The sequence below is a fragment of the Telmatherina bonti genome (genome assembly GCF_933228915.1).
Source record: "Telmatherina bonti genome assembly, chromosome: 7".
NCBI lineage: Eukaryota > Metazoa > Chordata > Actinopteri > Atheriniformes > Telmatherinidae > Telmatherina > Telmatherina bonti.
Window position 1 is genome coordinate 17,079,286 of NC_136625.1, and position 22,351 is coordinate 17,101,636.

The window sequence follows — 22,351 nt, forward strand, 5'->3', positions numbered from 1 at the left end:
CTGCCGTAATACTAGCGCTTTCGGTCCGCTGGGTTAACCTGCTTATCGGCCACTATGCAGGGTTAACCTGCCCTAGTAAAGCGAGGGGTTATCCCTCTGTCCGTCGGAGCGGACCCCGCTGTTTGTCAGTGTTTGCAAACTGAACCGAACCGTCTGCTTTACTATCTCCCTTTTTTTTTTTTTTTTTTTTTTTTTTTTTACTGTAAGAACCGAGATAATTTAGCCTCGTTAGACCGTTTTTATTGCTGTGAGAACAGAGTAGCTAGAAACGGATTTCTTCTCAAATTGTGAACATTTTTTTTTTACACATAGCTCAGTTGTAGGCAAGCCAAAACATAATCCTGTTTGTGGTGTTAATACCACCTCAAGTAAAAGCTGAATATTAAATGTTCTGTTTCGTGTGATTTGACTCATGTGCTTATACGACACATCGCGGTAGAAACCTCCCCCCAACCTGCCCTCAGCACATCGGCGTGTACCTGACGGCGGACCGCGGTGCCTTCCCAGACCAGACTGTAGCGCAGACAGTGAATGTCATTATCAGCACTGTCTGCATACCAGTGCCGAGCCAGCAGTGGAGGCGAGCTACAGACTGGAGGAGGAGGAGGGGTAGCTCTATACGCGGTGTCCTTGCAGCAAAAAGGATATCAAAAGTGGAAGGGGGGGTGACAAACGAAGCGACTTCACTGATTATTGAGATTTCTTGGTGAAATAGCCGTGTTATTAAGCGAAGCATTTGGGGTATTTTAGCAACTAAACGATGTGAATTAGGGATTTTAACAGCCATCCCGAGTCCGGGTGCAATCTTAGGGGGGGAAGGTGGCTCCCTGTAGACCCACATTTATTGGTCGGTGATGTGATTTGCCGTGTACATATATCATGTTATCTTTTAATCGGCCCACGTTGGTATTTCTATTAAGAAAAAAGGGGGGGAAAAAACGCCCACAAACATGAAGCCATTTCGGAAAGAGCTAGAGGTTTTGCTCCGCAGCGGCGTTACGCTTGTTGGAAAGGGGGGGGGGGGGGGGGGGGAGCAATGGGACTTATTCAAAAGCGAATAGCTCCTTAAACTGTGTTTAAATAACTGTCTTTTATTAACTCAGTCCAAATTATCCATTTGGACCAATTTAGTGCTACATGAAATTCATCAAATTATTCTTGTAAAAAAGCGCGTTAAATCTGTCTTGTGTCATATTGCAGTAGTAGCCACCATGAACTGTGCTGCGTTTTAAATTTGGGACGACAGGTTAGTGTTGTTTACCTTATCACGGCTGGTAAAACCCGCGAGGGAGCAGGGGAAGCACCTCTTCCCACGGTGCAGCATGTCACGCTGTGAGAGGACCGACAGACTGCTGTTTGAGCTTTTATCAATTGTTTTTCGCGGAGCTGATGGGGTCAGCGTGGGGTAAGCAGGCCGAAGCGGGATGGCACAGTGTGGCCGGGGAAGGACACTTTCATTTGCAAAGTGAAGTGTTTTTCTTTTGCCTTTGTGTGTCTACCTTCCATTAACAATGTAATGACAGAAAAAAAAAAAAAAAAAAAAAAAAATCGGGTCAACTGGTTTCACTTGTTAAAATTCTCACTCTGTGCTGCAGTTTGGTCCAAAACCTTTGTCGGGATCATTGATGAGTTCCTCCTGGGTTCACTTGCAAAGGCTAAGGAACGCCTTGTGTTTGTGTGAAGTATGGTAATGGCCATTTGGTTTCGTAGACATGCTGAGAGTCATTGACCTCTTCAGCCCCAAGCAGGGATCACATAAAACATTATCTTTCTAGGTGTGCCACGATGCTTAGTTCTTTTTGATTATTCAGCTTTAGTTTAGTAGCCTTGTACAGGAAAGAAAGTCAATAGTTTAGCCTGTTAATACCATATTTTGTTTTGACTGCCCCTTTTTCAAAATTCCTGTTTCTTTTCATCCCTAGGCAACAGATCAGAAGGTGAAAAACTCCAGTAACCTATCATCATGTGTGTGTCCAGCAACCAGAAGATTTGTGTCATGTAAACAGGAGGCTTGAGGGGGAAAAAAAAAAAAAAAGAGGGAGAAAAACACAAACACACAAAAGAGGAGCAGACAAAACAAAGCAGTAACCCTGAGCACAGAAATGGCCAGCACCCAGACCAGTTTGAAAACCCCTTTTAAAGACTTGACCTCATTCAAGGGCAACATGAAGCGGCTGTACAGAGAGCGAATGGAAGACGCACCCATCAAGAAGCGAGTGATGGCGGAGATCAACCTGAAGCGGCGCAGCTTGGATTCCCTCCCAAAAACTCCCAAGGTGAAGAGGGAACAGACGGAGGATCTGCACCATGACGCTGACATGGATGTGGAGGGGCGTGCCGAGCTGCACTTAGTGGGCTGTGCTAAAGCCCTGGACCTGAGTCCTGGGCTTAAACACACACTGGCCCAGTTCACCCTCAGCAGCCAGAGCTCCCTTGGGGGCCCAGCGGCCTTCTCGGCCCGTACAGGCCATGAGCATTCTCCTGCTGGCATGCCCCCCCTGCCCTCCCCGCCTGTTTTGGGAGGAGGCCCTCTGCTGGTTCCCTGTGACAGTTCCACTGAACTCACCCACTCGCTGCTGGAAGGAGAGTCCATCTCTTGCTTCGTTGTAGGGGGGGAGAAGCGGCTCTGTCTGCCTCAGGTGCTCAACTCTGTGCTCCGCGACTTTTCTCTGCAGCAGATCAACACTGTGTGCGACGAGCTCTACGTCTACTGCTCACGCTGTGACGCCGAGCAGCTGCACATCCTCAAGGTGCTGGGCATCTTGCCGTTCAACGCACCTTCCTGTGGCCTCATTACGCTGACGGATGCACAGCGGCTGTGCAACGCTCTGCTGCGTCCCGGGGCAGCCTTACCCGCCGACCCCAGCGGTAAGCTGTCGGCCCAGGGCCTGCTGAAGGAGAGTGAAGCCAGCTTCCAGGTGGAGCACCAGTGTCTGGGGAAGTGTCAGGGTCTCTTTGTGCCCCAGTTCTACACCCAGCCTGAGGCACCCTGCATCCAGTGTGTTGAGTGCCAGTTGCTCTTTTCACCACAGAAGTTTGTCATGCATTCACACAAGTCACCTGATAAGAGGACCTGCCACTGGGGCTTTGACTCAGCCAAGTGGCCCTGCTACCTGCAGCTTGCCAGGAAGTACCAGGGGACCCCCGAGGAGCCCAAGCTCAAGCAGCTACTGGATGAGGTCAAAGAGAAGTTCCATTATCAGCTCAAGAGGTCACTAGACAAAGTAAGTAAACTTCTGATTGACAACTGGTGTGAACTGATTGTGGTTTCTGTAATCATACTGATGCTAAAGCATCAAACGCATTATGTTGGTTAATATAATATAAGAATCTTCATACCTTGCTGACTGGTTCACATATTTATTTTCCTGCTCCATGTGTTGTTTTGTAGATAGGTTTAAATAAACAACCTTATGGTGAGCGTTTTCTTAAACCTTTAATGACCTAATGTTGTCTGAGGCCTTGGACAGGTGGTGACACCACCTGACCAGGTCTGATCAGATGAGGTTAGACACAGCTGAAGAGGATGAGCATCATTTGTCTTTCCAGGTTACCTGGAGGTCAGTGGGAATGCCACTCAATAGATAAATAAAGGCAGAGGAAGAGACTCATACTCTAGTAATGAAATTACATTTTTGTTCGCAGTTACTTTTAAGTTAGCTTTTAGTTCTTTAACATAACTAAAATTTAAAACAAAATCTTCTACCCGAACCTTGTCTGAAAGAAGAAACTAAATGTAAAAAAAAGATATTTTTTATTTTATTTACTCCCATAGTTTTAGAAAATGACACTTTGAGTCATTTGATTATTGATTTTCTTAATCCTGTGTGAAGTTGCTTAGCAACCTGTACCAAAAAAAAAGAAAAGAAAAATGGTGCTTCTTGGAAGAAAGGAATCTTTAAACCTTGTATCAAATCAAATCAAATCAAACTTTATTTCTTGAGCACTTTTCATGCCACAGGCAACACAAAGTGCTTTACAGGATAGAATCAAGTCATAAGGATTAAAACAAACAGTGGATAAAAAGGCATTTAAAAATAATAGACACAAGCTCTTTCCACACACTCACACACACACACACAAGGACATAGAGCAAAGAACCCCCCCACACCCACCCACATTCCCCGAAAAAAAATAATTCCCTGAATACTGTCTCTTTAACTGAATTCTGGTTAATAAAACAACTAAAAACATTAAGTAAGTGATAAAAATTCTGACTTGGTGCTGATGTGAGGAAACAATACCTAGGGATCCACCCACACCAGGAGCCAGTCCCCTGCATGCTCATAAGGGCCGCTGCCACAGGAACTGCACAACTCCCAGGCAGCAAAGGGGCCACCCGCAGCCGTGAAGCTGCAGTGCTGGACCCCGCGCCACCCAAACAGCAGCAGTTGTCATGACAACAGCCCCCAGACCAAACAGGCAGGGCCCCCAGCATGCAGGATCCCCATAAGGAAAACACTGGAGTTAAAACCAGAAGATGAATAACCTTAAGAAGCAGTAAGAAATAAGAGCAACAATAAAAGAAAATATACATATATACATAGAAGGACTTTACAATAATGTATTAAAAATAAGAAATCTAATAAAACAATTTAAAAATAAATAAATTAATAAATGAAGTAAATTAAGATAAGTAAATAAAGTAAAATAAAATTCAGTTAAATGGTAAGCTAAAAAGGTGTGTCTTGAGCCTCTTCTTAAAAACATCAACAGTCTCTGCAGCCCTGAGGCTCTCTGGCAGGCTGTTCCACAGTCGAGGACCATAACAATGGAAAGATGTCTGACCGTATGTCTTAGTTCTGACTTTAGGAACCACTAAAAGGCCAGTACCAGAGGACCTCAGGGTCCGCGAAGGCTCATAATTAAAAAGAAGGTCGGATAAATAAAAAGGCCCAATACCATTAAGACATTTATAAACAAGTAAAAGAATCTTAAAATCAATCCTGAAGGGCACAGGAAGCCAATGCAGCGATTTTAAAACTGGTGTAACGTGTAACGTTGTAGAGGCCATTTTTCCAAGACGCCTTTACCTGCAGGCTAAGCTGGAATTGAAATGGCTTCATTTCATTATTACTACTCATCACTAAAGGCCCTGAATGCTGTGGCCTTCATAAGAAGATGGTTTTGCTCATTCTTTTTCTTCTTGCTGTATGAAAAGAAGGGAGAAAAAAAAATCACGTCAATACATCATCAAAGCTGCAAGGCCAGCAGGTCTATAGAAGGATGGGCATTCGTTGAGGTAAAAGCTTTAGATTTTTTTCCCCTGCCATTAAGTGGTTTATGTCTCCTGACCTCCCTTTAACCTCAGTGGACCTCCCCTCTTGTATTGTTTTCTGGGTGAAGGTAGGGCTGTGTTTGTTATCTCTTTGGTGGGGTTTGTTCACACTTGGATGCACAAGTGGAGACAGATTTTTTTCCTGGAGTCTAAAGTAAAAACCACAAGCCTTGCTTTTACTGTCCTTAATAAAGTAGCTGCTTATGTGTGATGCTGTGGAGTGCAGAGAGCGACCGCAGGTGTCCAAAACATAATGTAAAAAAATGTTTAAGACTGAAAGGATTTGCCCTTTTTCCTCCGTGCGGTTAACTTTGTGTGTCAATGTGGTGAAAAAGCAGTTTACTGTCATTACTGCCTTCCTGTCCCACCTCTTCCCAACTGTCACTCTTTTCCTGTCTCATTATAAAATTTGCATCTTGGAAGATGCAGACGCTCTGTCTCAGAAACATAGATGTTTTAATACTACAGAAGAAACACACAGACACAAAATGAACAGCAGTGTACGACCACAGGCATCAAAATATACATAATGTCAAGGTGGATGATGAGTCCTGAAGTCTGTTTTTTATGTGTGAGACATTGCAGCTCAGTGTGCGTGTAATGAGTAGATAACTGGAGGCTAGTATGACACATCTTTGTGTTTCAGTCTCACACGTTGCCAGGTTCTCTGGAGCCTGTGTCTCACCATAATTCGAGGTGCCGTCTTCTCTCTGAGGTGATTTCCACTCCTTTTTTTTTCTCTGTGATAGTGACTACATTTTACCCTTCTCTGGTATTTTGTGGGAGATTTGGCTTCATTCGAGACTGTGAACATGTATGTGACTGCTGTTTGTGAGGATGGAGTCACACAAAGTCACCGATGGACAAATTCCTGGAAAGATAAATGCATAGACGTCTCGGGGAAGCAGGTGATTTTTGGCATAAAAGGAGGATGCCACTTTAGTCCACTACTGACTGAGCGGATGTATGAGTGTGTGAAAGTTTGTCAGCTAGAGCACAAGGTTCCCCTGCAGTGTCCTGCTTCACTTAGTCAGAACCCAGTGGTTCCCCTTAGAGTACAACCACTCTCTGTTTGTGTATTTGCGTAATGAAAGTGTGTTTGACTGAACAGGAAGTGAAGCAGACGGACATGTCTCTCACCCTGAACATCCTCCAGACTCTCTGTGTCCAGCCGCCTTCACTGCACTGGTTGTGTGACTCATACTTTCCACATCCCAGTGGATGTTAGTAGAAGGCCAGCCAGGCAGCTTATGTAGTCACACATGCTTTTAAGAAAGATGGCTCGCTGTAGTGTGTTGATCTAACCCCGAACACGGAGCGTTTTCCCATGAGCCCTTATTTACACACAGTGTCAATGTGCACATTTACAAGCAGTTCACTTTTACCAGAGAGCTCTGGTGCCTTCAAGAGAGGAGAAGATACACAAACAAGGGGAGCCTTCTGGAAATCTTGTTTTTTCTCCTCCATGACTTTCTCCAATGGTTACTAGTTCCATATCCTGTTAGGAGTGTTTGGTTTGAGGAGGAGCGTTTAAAAACTCCAGGACTTGCGCTCTATAAACAGCGCCTTGTGCCCGGAGGTATGGCTACCCTGTCTACAGATCCCTGCTGTGTAAACGCAGCCCGCTAGACAGACGCCACAAACAGACTGCAATAAGCTGATTCCTTATCGTACAAATTATTTTAGTACTCATCGAACAATGAGTCCCATTTTTCCTACGTGGGTTGCCACAGTCAACTATACTTGAGACTGAGACATCAAGTGTTGTCAGGTTAGTGTCTCCCCCCCCCCCCCCCCCCCCCCCCCATTTTTATAAAGGCAGGAAGTAACACAACTTCAGATTCAATGATGACATCCAGCACCTCGTTAAATTTGATGCATGTCATCACATTTATTAGAGCAGGAGATTACAAAACACCCCCATGAAAAATGCTGGTTGCTAGTACTTTTAGATGATGTGATAGATATGTTTAATGTTTTTTAGAGTTTTAACATTGTCAACAAGTTTTGATATCCGAGTGGATTTTTGTAGATTAATTGGTTTTAATACATAAATGTGCTAAAAAAAAGCCTCAATTACAGCCTTCAGGGTTTAACTATGAAGAGATATGAGTTAATACTTAAGGTGTGTCTCTAAACCCTGGCGAGCACAGACCTGACATTGTGAACATGTGTTGCTTATTTGCCTCAGCCTTGTTTGTAGCATTGTGCTGGCCCAGAGTCAGAAGTGTCAGACGGAGAGAACAGCCTTCCTCTGTCTGTCTCCCCAGTCGGGCTGACACAGTGGCTGCGGCACAGACGGCAGACAGCTGCATCTCTCTGGCTTCCCCTATTTGCTATTTGGAAACCAGTGACTTCATTACCACAGAGCAGTGCAGCTGCACTTTCTGGCTGGCTCCCGAACTGTCTGCTCTGTCTGTCTGCCTGTTTGTCAGTCATTCACTTTGGCTGTATCTAATTAGGTTTTGGCAGACATGCTAATCATTCACGCTGCTGTGTTTGCTATCTTTTCCTCCTTCCTGTCCATCTTTAATCAGCTTTCTTCTCTTGCTTTTCTTTTTTTCTGTCCTCGCATCTTTACTTTCGACCTTCATCATTATCTCCTTTCTGTAAATGTTGCTGTCCTTTTTTTTTTATGCCCACATGTATCTATATAGCCAACCCCCCCCCCCCCCCCCCAGGCCCCAATCAGCAAACTGTAACAAAGTAAGCAGTCAAATGACCCGATAAGTCGATTGTTACATAAGCAATAAGACCACTTGTGTGTGTCTGTGAGGTGGGTGGGAGGAAAGGCCACTGGCCATCGATCAGGATTTCAACCTTGATGGATGTGGTGAGTTGCTGGTGACAGGGACACTGAAAAGAGGAGGACATTGACTAACGAAAAAGGAGGAAACAGTGCAAAATAAGGAGACAGCTGTTGCAACTTGCGTTACATAAGTTCCTGTCTCCTAAATTAACCTCACCTTTTGGTCATCTTTCTTTAAAACGTTAGACAAGCTGATGTGGTTGGAGTTTGGTATGAAAAGGTAAGGTCATCCCTGCCCATGGAATGAAACTGAGCTCATGAATCAAGGGTGAGGAAGAGATGGAAACATTATGATAGGGGGGGGGGGGGGGGGGGGGGGGGTGGTGGAGTGGAGTTTAGGCCATTACAGGTGGGTCTGGGTGTTATTTCTTTCTGCTCAACACTTTGGAGATTTCCCATGAAGCAGTCCTTGTTCGCATCTATGCGGTTGTTGCAGGGGGGTTGGGGCCCAGCTCTTTTTTCCTCAGTTGAAAATTAACCTCCGTAAGACCTGAGTTGAACCACAAATCTGTCCTGTAACAGCCCTCTTGGTTGACCAATCACATGCCTTCTGGTTTGCATATCCACAGCTAACACACCCCCCAGCCCGAGACACCCATACACATATTTCTATGTCTGTGCATTTTCAGAAGAACAATTATCTACTCATTCTGGATACACAGCTGCTTTGAACGCTGCCCCAGAAAAACCTACAGTTTATGACGCTTCTATGTAGTTTGGTGGGGGGGGTGTTCGTGTTCACTATGCACAACCAGCCATGGCTTGGTCTGTGTTTTCTGCCTGTTGTAAAGAGCCAAAGGGGGCCCCACGAGGTAGGAGGGGCTGAGCGGAGGGGCCTCTGGTATGTCACCATCAGGTCAGTGCCAGTATTACAGAGCTATATTAGCATTGCAGCTCCATGGAGGAATGCCAGATAAAAATCTTCTCAGGTTTTAGGTCACATGATCATGGTACTCAGCACCGTCTCGTTTCACCACATGGATTAGTTGCACACAGGCTCACTGCCTATCCTCTACATTACATCTTCATTTTAATCACCAGCTAACCATGGGCTAGCTGGTGATTATTTCCCAGCTCATTAGTTTTCAGTTTCCCACCTCTGCACCAGAAGATGAGGATCATGTGCTGCCATGGTACTGATGTGAGTTGTGCATAGCAGCATGCAGCGGAGGTGGAGGTTTGTGTAGATACAGATGAGCCTCTGCCACGTCTACCAACATTCACATAGACTAAGCAAACTGGCCAAACCCCTCCTAACTGCATGTCCTACAGGCTTCACAAGTGCCCTGGACTTGCAGTTTACTTGCATGTTCACTCTCCACCCTCAGGGCGTTAGACCTGTTGCTTCCAAGGAAAGTGAGGGTAAGAACAAGTGGAAAGAGTTTGGTTTATATTGGACTATGAGTCCAAGCAAGATTGTTGGAGAAAGCAGCTTGAATCTTGTTTCTCTGGGTTTTTTTTCTTTTTTTGCATGAGACTAGAATAATGAGGGGTCTTGGTATATTAATCAATGTGTTGAGAAGATTAACTGTCCACTGTCTGTTTCCCAGGGAGCAGGTTGTGTGCATGTTGGGGGCTGGGTGTACTGGGAGGTGTACTGTAAAGGGGCTGTGGGAGACTGTGAGCATGTGCATGTTGTGTGCAAGCAGGGAGAATACGTTTGCATTTGAAAGCCTCTTCTGTGGTGCCTTCCCTGTGGGAATGGTGATTAGTGAAGATATAAATGCAGGAAACCAGAGCTTTCCATCGGACAACCATATACACAGCAAACACTCGAATTTAAACTCCCCATTTTCATATTTTCTCTCAAAACTTCAGTCTCCAAGATAAGGAGATAAATACAAGATATCAAAGGCTTGTTATTGGTTCCTGCTGGGTTGCCACAAAGTATATCCACAACACATTAAGCCCAGCCATCACACTGATCAATTATGTATGTTGCAAACATGAGGAAATCAGGGTAAAAAAAAAAAAGCAGCCTGGATATTAAACAAATCCCAGTCTCTCCTCTTTGCTGGTAATTTATTTGCCTGCATGGTAATTGCTCATGATTTTCATATGGAAGTGATTCTTCTTGTTGTTTGAGATTAGTTTCCACATCCTTTTGGAAAACAGCCACACATGGTGAAAAGCATGCAGAGGCAGCCAGGTTAAGCACTGCCATGCCCTTCTATGAGTTTAGACCCCAAGCCTAGACTCCAAAAATAAATAAATAAATAAATAAATAAAAGAAACAGAGCACATTAAAACGCCAACATACAGCCTTTCTGACCTTTAAACTTAAGGCTTTAACTTTTCAGCTTCATCTTTGCTCTACTAACTTCAAAATCCTTCAGCTGAGTCTTTACCCTGTTAGTTCTTATTTCACGAGGGACTGAATGATGTTGTTCCAGGCAGGACTGTAAGGCTTGCAACTGGAAAGGAGACTGCATAACTAAGGACAAAAGAAGGGGCATTTTCAACCTGGTCTGTTGTCTCTGTGTTACCAAATGCTGGAGTGTTTATCTCACTGTTATTCCCACCTGCAGTGAAGCCACTCATGGGAATCATCTGTCTCACTGATATTTCTTAAGGCAGACACACACGCAAACATGCTGTCTTCTTTGCCTCATGCCCCTCAGGGGTTCATACCAGCTCATCCACATCCTGTAAATAGAAGATTTATGGATCTGGATTCCCTCTGGATCCTCAACAGTCACTTAGCACCAGAAAACACAAACTAAGCAGCAGATAATCTGCAAAGTTGTTTTATAATTAATTAAAAATACAGTTCGGTAATTAACATGTATATTTATTTGACTGTGGAAAGTTGTGGAAGTGTAATAGTTGGCAGCATGTGCTGAAACTGATGAGTGCACTTTGGTATCCATTCATTCGAGCTGAGGTAACAAGTTTCTCCATTACTGTTTAGATGCAACTAAGTGTTTGACCACGCAACTTTTATCAATATCTTCCGTTTGTGTTTCCAGCATTGTTTCAGGATTTGTTGCAGCTAATAGTTAAACAGCCTTGCTGCCTCAGAAACTTGGCCTTCAGAGTGTTATTACCCTTGACTTTCTCCTTCAGAGTGCAGTGTTGCCTGTGGTTTGGTCTGGCTGCAGTTAAACCAATTCCTATGACATGTGCACTTTGTAGCGCCAGACATTTTATTTGTCATCACCATCAAAATTAACTGGCTGAGACACATCCTGATCCCAAATGATGCCATATGCACAGTAGTTCTTTCGTAATTATGACTCATATCGAGGGAAGAAATTTAGTCCTCAGTCTAATGATGCAAAATTTTGGCACGGTTGCCTTTTCTGTCTGCTGCCTTGGCAGACAAACGACCTGCCTCCTTTTCCTATAAAGTGTCATAGAAGCGGTAAGGTTCATTTTGAAACTTTGAGGTTTCTTCTTGCCTTATTTGATGTGTGCCATATTGAGGACACATCCTTTCAGAGAGATGACACACATGATAAGGTGCAGATGTCACAATCTGCAGTCAAAAGTGGTCATAGGGGCATCCAGTTAGGTAGACAAATCCTAACTACCGTCAGCCACTTCCTCCCGTCACCATGCCAGCCCTGTCCTGCAGTGTGAGTCACAGTGCTTCATCCGTCCTGCGGTCTGCTCTCTGCTCATCAGCGTCACAGTGGAGCCAGGACAGAGATTTATCACTGTCCTGGTTTCTCACTCAGTTCGTTTGATCTTCACCCAGGTGTGTTCACTTAACTGTGACTCAACCGTAATGAGATTTACCTAACACACAACTGCACTCTTCTGTCGGACTTGCTTCAGATGTCGACTTGTGTGTTAATGCTGGAAGTCTGGTAATCAAGTTGACCTTTAATGTCTCAATTTCATATAAGGTTTTGCGTTTTCATAATTAAATCAATTTGTGAACTTAATTTTCCAAGACTGTGCATTAAAAACAGTGGGTTGCAACATGTGTACTGGTGGATTTGCATTATAGTATCTGTGTGTGTGTGTGTGTGTGTGTGTGTGTGTGTGTGTGTGTGTGTGTGTGAGGTGGAGACATGGGGACCAAGGGGACTGGACAACATAACCGAGCTGCCCATGCAGAGGAGCAGTGGCAGCTTCAAACAAGTTCCTGCATGTAATATGAATGAGACCTGAGCTCCCTGCAGAATAGTCAGAGTACCCAGGGCCTGTTTGGATTTAACGGCCTCTTTTCCATGTGTCTGTGATAGATTTTCCCCTGCGGGGCATTTTGGCCAGGTGGAGCCTTTTCTTTGTAGCACAGTGGCTGGATCATGCATCTGTCTCCTACCTTCTCCCTTGCTTCCCATCCCTTCCACCTTCTTTTTCTCTGCTCTGGGCTTCTGGCCTCATCACAGACAGTGACAGCCAACCAAGCACTGACATTTACTGCAGTCCATACACCAGAGCAGCGTCCCATGTTAAGGTACAGGTAAACAAGGTGTTGATCAATAACAAAGTCTAAGTGAAGTGAAGACACTCCAGGTCTTGCAGTAATATTTAAACACCTATAAACTTGATTTCAAAAGGAAAGAGAGAGACTTTATTTAAGAACTGGGAAATAATGATGAATTACAATCAGTTGTTGCTGGATATTGTAAATCATGTCTAACTGTGGCTGTTCGAGGCAAGTATTCACATGCATTTTGTGGCATTTTAGTGGATGCTGTGTGATTTCTTGCAAAGAAAGCAGGTTGAGCTGTGTCTCCATTTTGTGTTTTCTCTCTGTAGTGATATCAGTGCATTGCTGGCTTGCTGACAGCCTCTCTCAGCTTTCAGTCTGCTTAGCAACACTCGTCCTCTCTGCAGTTCTCTCACTCCCCTCTTGTCTCCAAGCACTCTGAGTTGTTTCATCCATTCGAATTGTAAGCCGAGTTCCCTAATTTTGAAATCTGCGCAGCTGATGTGTGTTTTGGTAGTGGGAGCGTGTGTGTATTCCCGTTCTTAACAGCGGGTTTGAACCTGTAATGTACATCCATGTAGCATCTTATATTAACAAGCATTTGTGGAGAGCTTCTCTTTTCGGATCTCAGAGATCGTGAATCGCGCGCAAATACACACTGGCCCAGATGAAGCTCAGATGATGAGTACAGTCATTCACAGACAAGACAAGGGCCCACTGGCCTCATTCTCCATCGATGTGTCCTCATGGGAGCATGAAGTGTGTCTACTCGTGTCTGTATTTGTTTGCTTGCGGTAAACTGCGTCATCCTCCCACATTGCCGTTTGATGGAGCTGCTTTTTGATGGGATGTCTGTTTACTCATGTGTGTGAATCTTTCTGCGCATGTGTCTTTCTGTCTCCTGGTCTGGTTCACTCACATAGGTGAGCCCCAGCAGCTTCAGTAATTAATGTTCTGGAGGGGAGGGCACAAGGGAAGGAATATGTAGCGCACACACAGAGCTGCTCTGCAAGCGACGGCGAGCTGCACATGTACAGCACGTTCAGATGGTGTCATCCTCATTGCATTGATGATATTAAACTGCCTTTTGCTTACTCGGATTCACTTGCATTTCTTTGTGAAATATAGTCCATGGAAACACGATGAAAGCTGATACAGGCTTGTAAGGCTTTGTGCTAATCCAATGACCTACCTCGTAAGATTTTATGGATTTTAATGTCAGAACCTTTATAATACTCCCTTGAACGAGTCATAAACTTTGAGTTGGTCCTCAATTATTTTCTGCGATGGAGCAGTAAGCAAAGCACTAAATTACATTTCGGTATCAGAGATCTTTTTCTGCATACTATGCCTGTCTGGCACAAGGTGGAATCATATTAGCCCTCACAGAAAGCTCTGTTAGGAGCTCAAATTGTATTATTTAGCAATAGACTTTGCCTGTTCATGATTATTAATCACAGGGCAGCAGACTTATGACTTGAAGTGTGACATTATTCAGTTGTGCTTCTTGCTTATGATGCAATGTCTGTAGGGAATGTACAACAAGCAGAATGCCTCAGAGGGATGTTTGACTATTGTAGCAGAGACTGCAATGATTAAATCCAGTGTTATTGATTATTTTAGTCATAAAACATTTGTTAAATTACCAGTATTTTTTTTAACTTATCAAACAGTCGATTTTTCAGAAAATATAAAAGTATTTTACTAGTTTTGCTTGTATCATTAATTCATCACAGCTATTATTGCATAGTAAAATGTGAGGGGAGATTACTTTAGCCAATGTGGTCTACCTAACTCCAGTCGGACAATTTGTCCATTCACGTGGTAATGTCTTTACAGCCATCCATAAGCTGCAGCGAGCATAGACTGGAAGCCACGGCCACCGCTGTGTGGGATTAGACTGAGAAACACGAGAAACTGAGGAGCGAGAGATGGAGATGAATAGAAAAATTGATCGAGAGAGTGTAAGGAGGCATCCTTTATGTGAAGGATCCTCCAGAAATACTGTTGCCGTTTTCAAAAATGAAACCCCTGTCTGCCATAAACCTGCAGTAGCTAGTCTGTAGATCGTGACTTTATAGGGGGGGGGGGTGGGGGTCCTCTCCGTGGCCTTCATAACTGGCTTCATTTTCTACCTTAGAATTCCATGAACTGCATCTCTGCTGGGCCCCATTGGTTGTAGCTGTCAAGCCGGAGTTGTGTGGATTGTAAAATGGCTGACTGGAACTCTTGCTGTGGAGGAGGGAGCTCAGCTCTTTGGTAGTGGAGGAGGTGGAGTCTCTTGTGCATGTTTGGTCGTCTAGACTTAGTGCCCTTGTGGTGCAAGAATGTACTCAAGGCCTGAAGCCAAAGCAAGTTGGGAATGAACCTGTCCTTATCTGCCTCTGTGTGTGTGTGTGTGTGTGTGTTTGTGTGTGTGTGTGTATGAATGAGTGACTTGGGCATGACTAAACTAGCTGATGGTTATCAGTGTGTTTGTCTGGCTCTGATCTTTCTCTCTGGTTTTGGAAACTGGGAGGGAGAGATCTGTGTGTCTGGGGGAGGGCGCAGGCTGTCAGACAGTCACGTGTTGTCCGTCTTATTTGTCTTGGCTACGGCCACCTTTTTTTTCTTCCTGTTTACCTCTGTCACCTGTTTGTCTGTCTGTCCACCTGCCAGAGCTGTCCTCATCTGTACCTTTCTGTGTTTCTGTCCTTTTATCTCTCTGTACAAGGCTAGAGCTGAAGAAAAATATGTTGAGTAATCTTCCCTGCAGGTATTAAGCAAGACCACCATCAGTGAACCTGTTTTTTTTTTGTTTTTTTTTTACACCATTTTACCGTAGCTGGAAAGAATTGGTCAAGAACTGAGATGAACATGTAGACCTCAAACTAAGAGCTCTCAACTAATTTCATAGTGTTACCCAGAAAAAAAAACTATTTTCCTTTAATTGCCCCACTTTGTTGCCTAGTTCCCCTGTGGGTTTTTATTGATTTGGCTGTTTAGACAAAGTGTTGCTCCCAGTCCATGGATAAATGGCTTATTGGATTAAGACCTTCATATAAAAGCCTCTAGTGTCTCTGGGTGGCGGGCCAGGTGGGACCTTGAGAGCACTGGGGCCCCGGTAAATCCAAAACCAGTCCCAAAAGGCAAATAAACATTTTTAACAGAGATCAACTTATTTGTGATTTTTCAAGGAAAAAGGCAACTTAAGACCCATAATCGTCTGAGTCAAACAGATGTTTTCACTATGCTCTTGCGGCATAGCTTCGCCAGGAAGTATATGTGTACCCTCGTCCTGATCTTTGACACAGTTGATGACTGCAACAGTACAGGATGTGGTCTAGAAACAGACAGGGTGTGACTGTCTGTCTTAGTGAGTATCTCAGTACATGTGATCCTCCATTCCTCTCTCTCTCTCTCTGTCTAAAAAAGCACCTAAATAAAGGCTGTTTACTTCCTTCTGTGAGAGAAAAAGAAGAATATGCTACTTACTCTGACCTCCTCTGCTGCTTGCTGCTGTACATCACCCACTTGAATGCCAGGGACACGAATGGTTCAGAGGTGGGGTGGGAGTTTGGGAGACCAGGAGGCCATAGTTGCAATTTGTGAACCCCTTCCTGTCGTTTGTTTCAGTGTTTTATATTCAACTGCTGATGTCAAGGTTTGAACAAATGTAAAAATAATTGGACCGACGTTTGTATTTTAGTGTACATTTGTAACGCTGACGCTTAAACACACCAGCCTGCTGCTACGGGATGAAAGGTCAGACTAAGACCTGTACAGACTTTATAGTGCCCTAGATAAGATTTACCATTAGGCTTGTTGAGACTTGTGTTTTTTTTATATCCTAGGAAAGGTTTTACAGTTTCACCATGATGTCAGCAGTCTCTTGTGTGATGTTAAACAGTGTTATTATACAGAAAAGTAAAGAAAAGAAATCTTAAGGAGCCTGTATAAGGTAAATCTTAACATTTTTCTTTTAAAAGTTGCACAATTTCATCGTTAATAATTGAAAGTTGACTCCATGGAAAATGCATCACTTTAGTGTGAGCATGTGGCCGTGTGTCCATGCATGTTTTAGGCAAGCTGTGCATTTGTTTTATTATGCATGTATGGAGACAGCATGCATATTAATAGCCCAGAGTAACTTGGAGTGTGTGTGTGTGTGTGTGTGTGTGTGTGTGCATCTGTTGAACTGAGACAGCAGTAATCTGGAGGATCCACGTGACCGGGGAGGAGGAGAGCTTGACCTCAGACTTGCTTGCGCTCTGTGTGGCAGTGTGTCAGTCTGTGTCGAAGGCACCTTCGCCTGAGGAATGTATAAATGGCACCAATAGCAGACTCACGACAGAGTAGAAAACTAGCCCGCTCTTGTTGTCTTTAGGCTGAGCAGACTGGCACTTAGATCCTCTGCAGCCTTCTGCAACAAAGAAGTTGGATGGCTGTCAACTTTCTGTGAAGTTAAAAGCCTTCACCTCAAGCAGAAATCAGCTGAATGTAAACGATAAGCTGGTGCATTGCCAGCAAAGCCAATTATGGAATCTAGCGCTCTTTGCAGAATTTTATTAACACCCCCCCGTCACCCTTCCCCTTGCCCCAATATAAATTTTAAACTGAAAAGAAAAAAAAAAAAGACAACTTCAGGTGCTGTAGTGTTTTTATGATTTAGACATTTGCGCTATGCCATAAGATGCACAAATGTCCCTCATAGCAGAAATGCGAAGCTGCTGCTGAAGTGCTTTTACTCTGCCTGTTTGCTTGCTGGCTGTTTATGATAATGCACAGACTCTACAGTAGTGTGAATGTACAGCACAGTAGCACCTATACTTGTTAGATTTTTCATCACTGGGGGGGAAAAAAATTATTTCTGCTACATTATTGTGTCTGCAAAAATGTCACGTGTGCTAGCAGTCGGGGACTAAACTCAGGCTCTGGAAGTGGGTCACTGTAAGAGTTCACATGGCTGTGTGTGTCTACATTCACATTTCATTGCACTGCATGTGTGTAGCCGCGGCAGCAGGCAGACTGCTGGTGATTAGGAACAACAGGGCAGAGTTCAGCCGAGTGAGTGTGTGGAATGCTAATCCACATTGTCATAAGGCGAGCCTCGGCCTGACAAAAGGGCCGGAGACATGGGGGTTAAGGGCTGTTTGTGTGCTTTACACGTGTGTGTGTGTGTGTGTGTGTGTGTGTGTGTGTGTGTGTGTGTGTGTGTTTGTGTGTGTCACAGGAGCAACCTAGATAAGAGAGGTGCTTCATTATTACAGATTATAACTGAGTAGCAGCCTAGTGTGTGTGTGTGTGTGTGTGTGTGTGTGTGTGTGTGTGTGTGTGTGTGTGTAATAAAGTAAGGTGGGGGTGGGACAAGAGAGATAGAAGAGGAAAACAGTTGTGTTGAAATGTGCAAACGTTTGCACCCGCACACATTCATTAAGGGACATAAAGCGTGGCGCAGCAGTGGTAATGAGCAGGGGTGTGTGTGGGCGTTGGGTGTTAAGCTGTCAACTGTCAGGTGAGCAGGAATTACACAGAGAGACGGGTCGCCATTAATCGAACACACACGTCTATATATGTGGACACTTGTCCGCTCATACACCTGTGTGATGCAGCTTCCACTCTCATGTTTACATGCCTTCCCCCCTGAATGGTCCCTAACTGAGGAGCAGACAATATGTCCTCATCCTCCAGTGATGTCCTCTGGTCTAATTGGTCCTTAAAGATGGAGACATACACACACCTTTTTAATGAGCTGCTGTTGTCCCAGTAACAGAGAATCTGCAGTTGTGGGGGGTCAAACAGATGAAAGACCTCTGGATGACCCGGTGTTAATGTCAGTTTGGTCTATTGCTCTCCCCCACCAACACACATACGCCCACACACACACACACACACACACACACACACACACACACACACACACACACACACACACACACACACACACACACACACACACACACACATTCAAACACAACCTCCATACTTGAAGGAATCCAGTCAACGAGAACCCAGTACATCTCCACACCACTGCAGTGTTTTTGGTTGTTCCTGTCAACTCTCCTTCCTTTTTCCCCTCCTTCCCTCTATCTTTTCCCTGTCCCATCTTCCCACCCTCCCTCTCATGGCCCTTCATTTCTCCCCTCCTTCCTCTCAGTGCTGCAGTGCTGCCTTCTAACAAGAGAGAGAAAAAAAGGAAAAAAAAATCACCAACCACAAGCGTCTGTAAACGAACAAGCCCCTTTCTGTATAAACACTGAGAGACACACCTGGCTACACGTACGGCTCCAGCCTTTCAGATTTGCATGCACATGCTCATTCAGACATGTCCTTGTAAATAAGGTGCTATCCCTGCGTGTAGGACACAGATACATTGCAAAATCAAATATGAAGACAGAGTTGTAGGATCTTTTTCCTTTTGTTTTTTAAGTAATTGCTTAAACGTCTGTGTGAGTTATAATGAATAAATGATATAACTGAAAATGATAACATGGTGGATAATTGTGATTGTTGAACAGAATAATAGTTTAAGCTTATAAATAAGGCTGCTGGACTGTAGCTTACCAATAATAAGCAGCTAATACTCAGTTCTCAGTCATTTGTTTAGCTCTGGCAATGACAGCCTCCCTCAACCAATACAGTGAGGAAGACAATCTTTTAGTCGAGCCGATGAAAGGCTGTTTACGATTCACCGTGTCCCATCCTGTACGTGTGTGTGTGTGTGTGTGGATATGTGTTTATAGACGGCTTTAAAAGGCTAGTAAGTCAATTATTGATGTTTCTACAACTTTCATCTTTCTGTAGGCTGCTGATACACTTTCATTTGATTCTATATCCTCCTCCTATCCTCTTCGTCTGCATCTTCTTCTCTCTATGTCTCTCTCCATCCACTTTGCGTCTGTTGCTGTGGGATAGCTGGGAGCTCATATTGCCATTCTGGAAACTCGTTCCCTCAGTGCCTGCGCTCCCTGTCAGGTCGGCTCAAAGTGTGTGTCGTAAGCCCCGTCTGCCGCAGAAAAAGCATCATCTATGTCAGTTCACGGCCTCTCGCTGAACGTACCCTGTATTTGCTTAAAATACACACACACACACACACACAGACAAGAGGGTGCACCAGCAACATTCACTGAAGACTGTCATCAAGTCAAAATGCTGGCACAATGACTTTGAAACATTCAAACGCAGAAAGGTACATCTCTATTTAGAAAAGGGGGTAAGTGTGTGGCGTGTATGCCGATGAATAAAGCATACACAGAAGCACATGAAAACAAGCCGTGTTGACTATTAGTATGGTTTCATCTTGTGTTTTATTCATAGGCTTCTCTCAGTTTATCCATTTCGGCTGCCTTCCACAGCGCTGTATCACAGCTGGCTCAGTCCATACTCCTCACTAACTGCTGCTCACTTATAATACCATTTATTTCCATTTCTCTCCTGGATGTCTCTTTTTCCCTATCTTTTAAATACCACTTGTCTTTATCCTTTCCCTCTCTGACGGCGTGCCAGTGGTGATTTTGCTCTACTTCTCTTTCTTCTCTGTCTTCCAGCATTTCCCAACAGACTCAATCATTTTAATTGTTCAGAGCGTCATAACAAATGCATCCTGTGCTGCGTTGTCTTTACCGCTATGCCTGTCTGTCTAACCTTGAGTTGTTGCTTTCCTCTTAATTCAACGCCTGCTTCATGTATTTCAGAAACCAGGGGAAGAAGATGAGAGCCAGCTGAGAAAGTCCGCCGTAGAGCTCTGCTCCACTAACGAGAAATTGGCAGATGCCGGCTCTGCGAGAAAGGTTAGTCATTGTTTTTTTTTCCTCTTATAAGTACCTCCCCCTTTCCTACACACAGGTCAGCTCTCAGGGTCACTGCCCTCACCCTCCACTCCCAGACACGCCCCCGTTTATCCATTCATAGCGACATGCTTCTCACCTCTGTCTTGTCATGATATACACTGATGCAGTTGCAGAAAGGCTCTGCCCTTCACCTCCCCCCTCTGCACGCACACACGACCAAGTTAACATGCAGGGAAGAAGCTCTTTATCACAATTATCTTCTCCTTTGACTTGTGCACATGCACGCACATGCACAGTGTCTCAGCTGATGCCTGATGGATGATCCCTCACTCCCATCTCACATGCATGTGTGCATACATTAGTTTTATTAGATTATGGCTCCAAGAGCGCGATGCACAGCACAGCACAGCACATTCCCACTTCCCCCTGCTGTTTCCTCCATCTATTCATGTGTATGCGTGCGTGTCTGTGTGCACGCATCTAATTGGCATAATAAGTCGTCTATCCGACTGTACGTTTTTATAAAGATTAATAAATGTGAATGTAAGATTCTCTGTTTCTCCCGTCACCATATCTGAGCAGCTTACAACGATATCATATTGGTCTTGTGTGTCATATGCGTATCTATGTCATTTCTGCAGGGGAAACCATCTCCACCAACTCTCGTCTTCAACCGTCTTTTCACGGACATCAAGGAGGAGCCAGGACACCCCACCCTGGCCCATCCCAGGTACTACAGCTTTCCTGCACTGATTTACTGACACTTAAAATTAAAAGGTTGCAGCTAATGGCTATCTTAATTAACACATCTTCACTGCAATACAACTGATTTATCTTTATAATATCCTGAGAGGGAAGTTGATTAACAAAAGGTTTGTTGATTATTAAGGCAGTTTCTATTTCATTTTCTGTAATTGAGATAAATACATGAATGACCAATTGCTTCAACGATACATTGATGCTCATGTGTTGCTTTTAGGCCTGAATTTGTGATGTTTACTGTCTTCTAATTTGCTGTCTTGCCATTGTTTCATTGATTATAGTCTGATGCAGGAAATATGTCTTGCACTTATAGAATGCTTCTGGTCTCAATGTGTTCATCTGTGAAAATTAATTTTCAAGTATTTTCTGAGCTGTGATGAGCTCACAGTTTTATCAGGATGCTTGTTTCACTCAACTAACCGGCCCCCGCCTAAATGAGACGATGGAAGCAGTGGTATTTTGTAATGATGCCTCTAAAATGACATATTTATTTATATCTTATCATTTGTTGTTAATATTTTTTAATTCTATATTTGAGTTTGAAGAAGCTGACTTGTGACATTTTAACGTGTTTATAAAAAAATTTTAATTATTTGGCTGCCCAAGAGAGGATTTGTTTATTAATAATAATAATAATAATAATAATAATAATAATAATGGATTTACATTTAAGGCACTCACAGTTCTCTGCATTGGATCCTTATTTTATTCACTCCAAGCTCCCCATTGGTAGCCAGTCTGTGCCAACATGCTCTCCGACCACCACCGAACATTCACACACATGCTTACACCAGCAATGCCGACACTGGAGGCAAGGAGATTGAAGTGTCTTGCTCAAGGAAACAATGACAGATTGACCGGGGGAGCAGGATTTGAACCGCCAGCCTTCCAGCCATCGGACGACCTGCTCTACTACCTATAAATATCTATCCGCTGTTGTTGACCTGCAGCTGAAAATGTGTGTCACATGCTGCTGACATGCCATCTGCTTTGGTGGAGGAACTGTGGACAACTGTGGAGAAAATGTTTAGCTTTTTATTTTCATCTTTGATTTCATGAAGCAGCCATCCATCATCTGTTCTGTTTGCTTGTCCTCCACCCTCCTCCTCATGTGCTTCCTTCACATTTTTTCTCCAGTTTCTCTCTGTGTCCTTTCTTAATGATACACCAGCCTTTGTTTGGATATGGCTTTCTTGTGGTAACCTCTATAATCTGACCCAGATTAAATCTGGGAATTAGATGCTTTAGGGCGCCATTGCTACATGTGACTGCCTTTGACATATTGTGCAAAGGTTCCCAGACATCAGGCCAGACGAACTCGTGGGGATTACAGCTCTGGTCACCTGCCA

General features: G+C 44.0%; 1 protein-coding gene across 1 annotated transcript in view; it reads left to right on the top strand.

The window, feature by feature from the left end:
- The first annotated feature begins 1,903 nt into the window (after positions 1-1,903).
- Positions 1,904-22,351, top strand: part of skila (SKI-like proto-oncogene a) — a 29,948-nt gene continuing 9,500 nt past the window's right edge. The window contains exons 1-3 of the mRNA XM_079243937.1: positions 1,904-3,224; positions 20,145-20,240; positions 20,882-20,970. Of these exons, the coding sequence (XP_079100063.1) occupies positions 2,103-3,224; positions 20,145-20,240; positions 20,882-20,970 (1,307 nt within the window). The 5' untranslated portion in view covers positions 1,904-2,102. The remainder of the gene's footprint in view (positions 3,225-20,144; positions 20,241-20,881; positions 20,971-22,351) is intronic.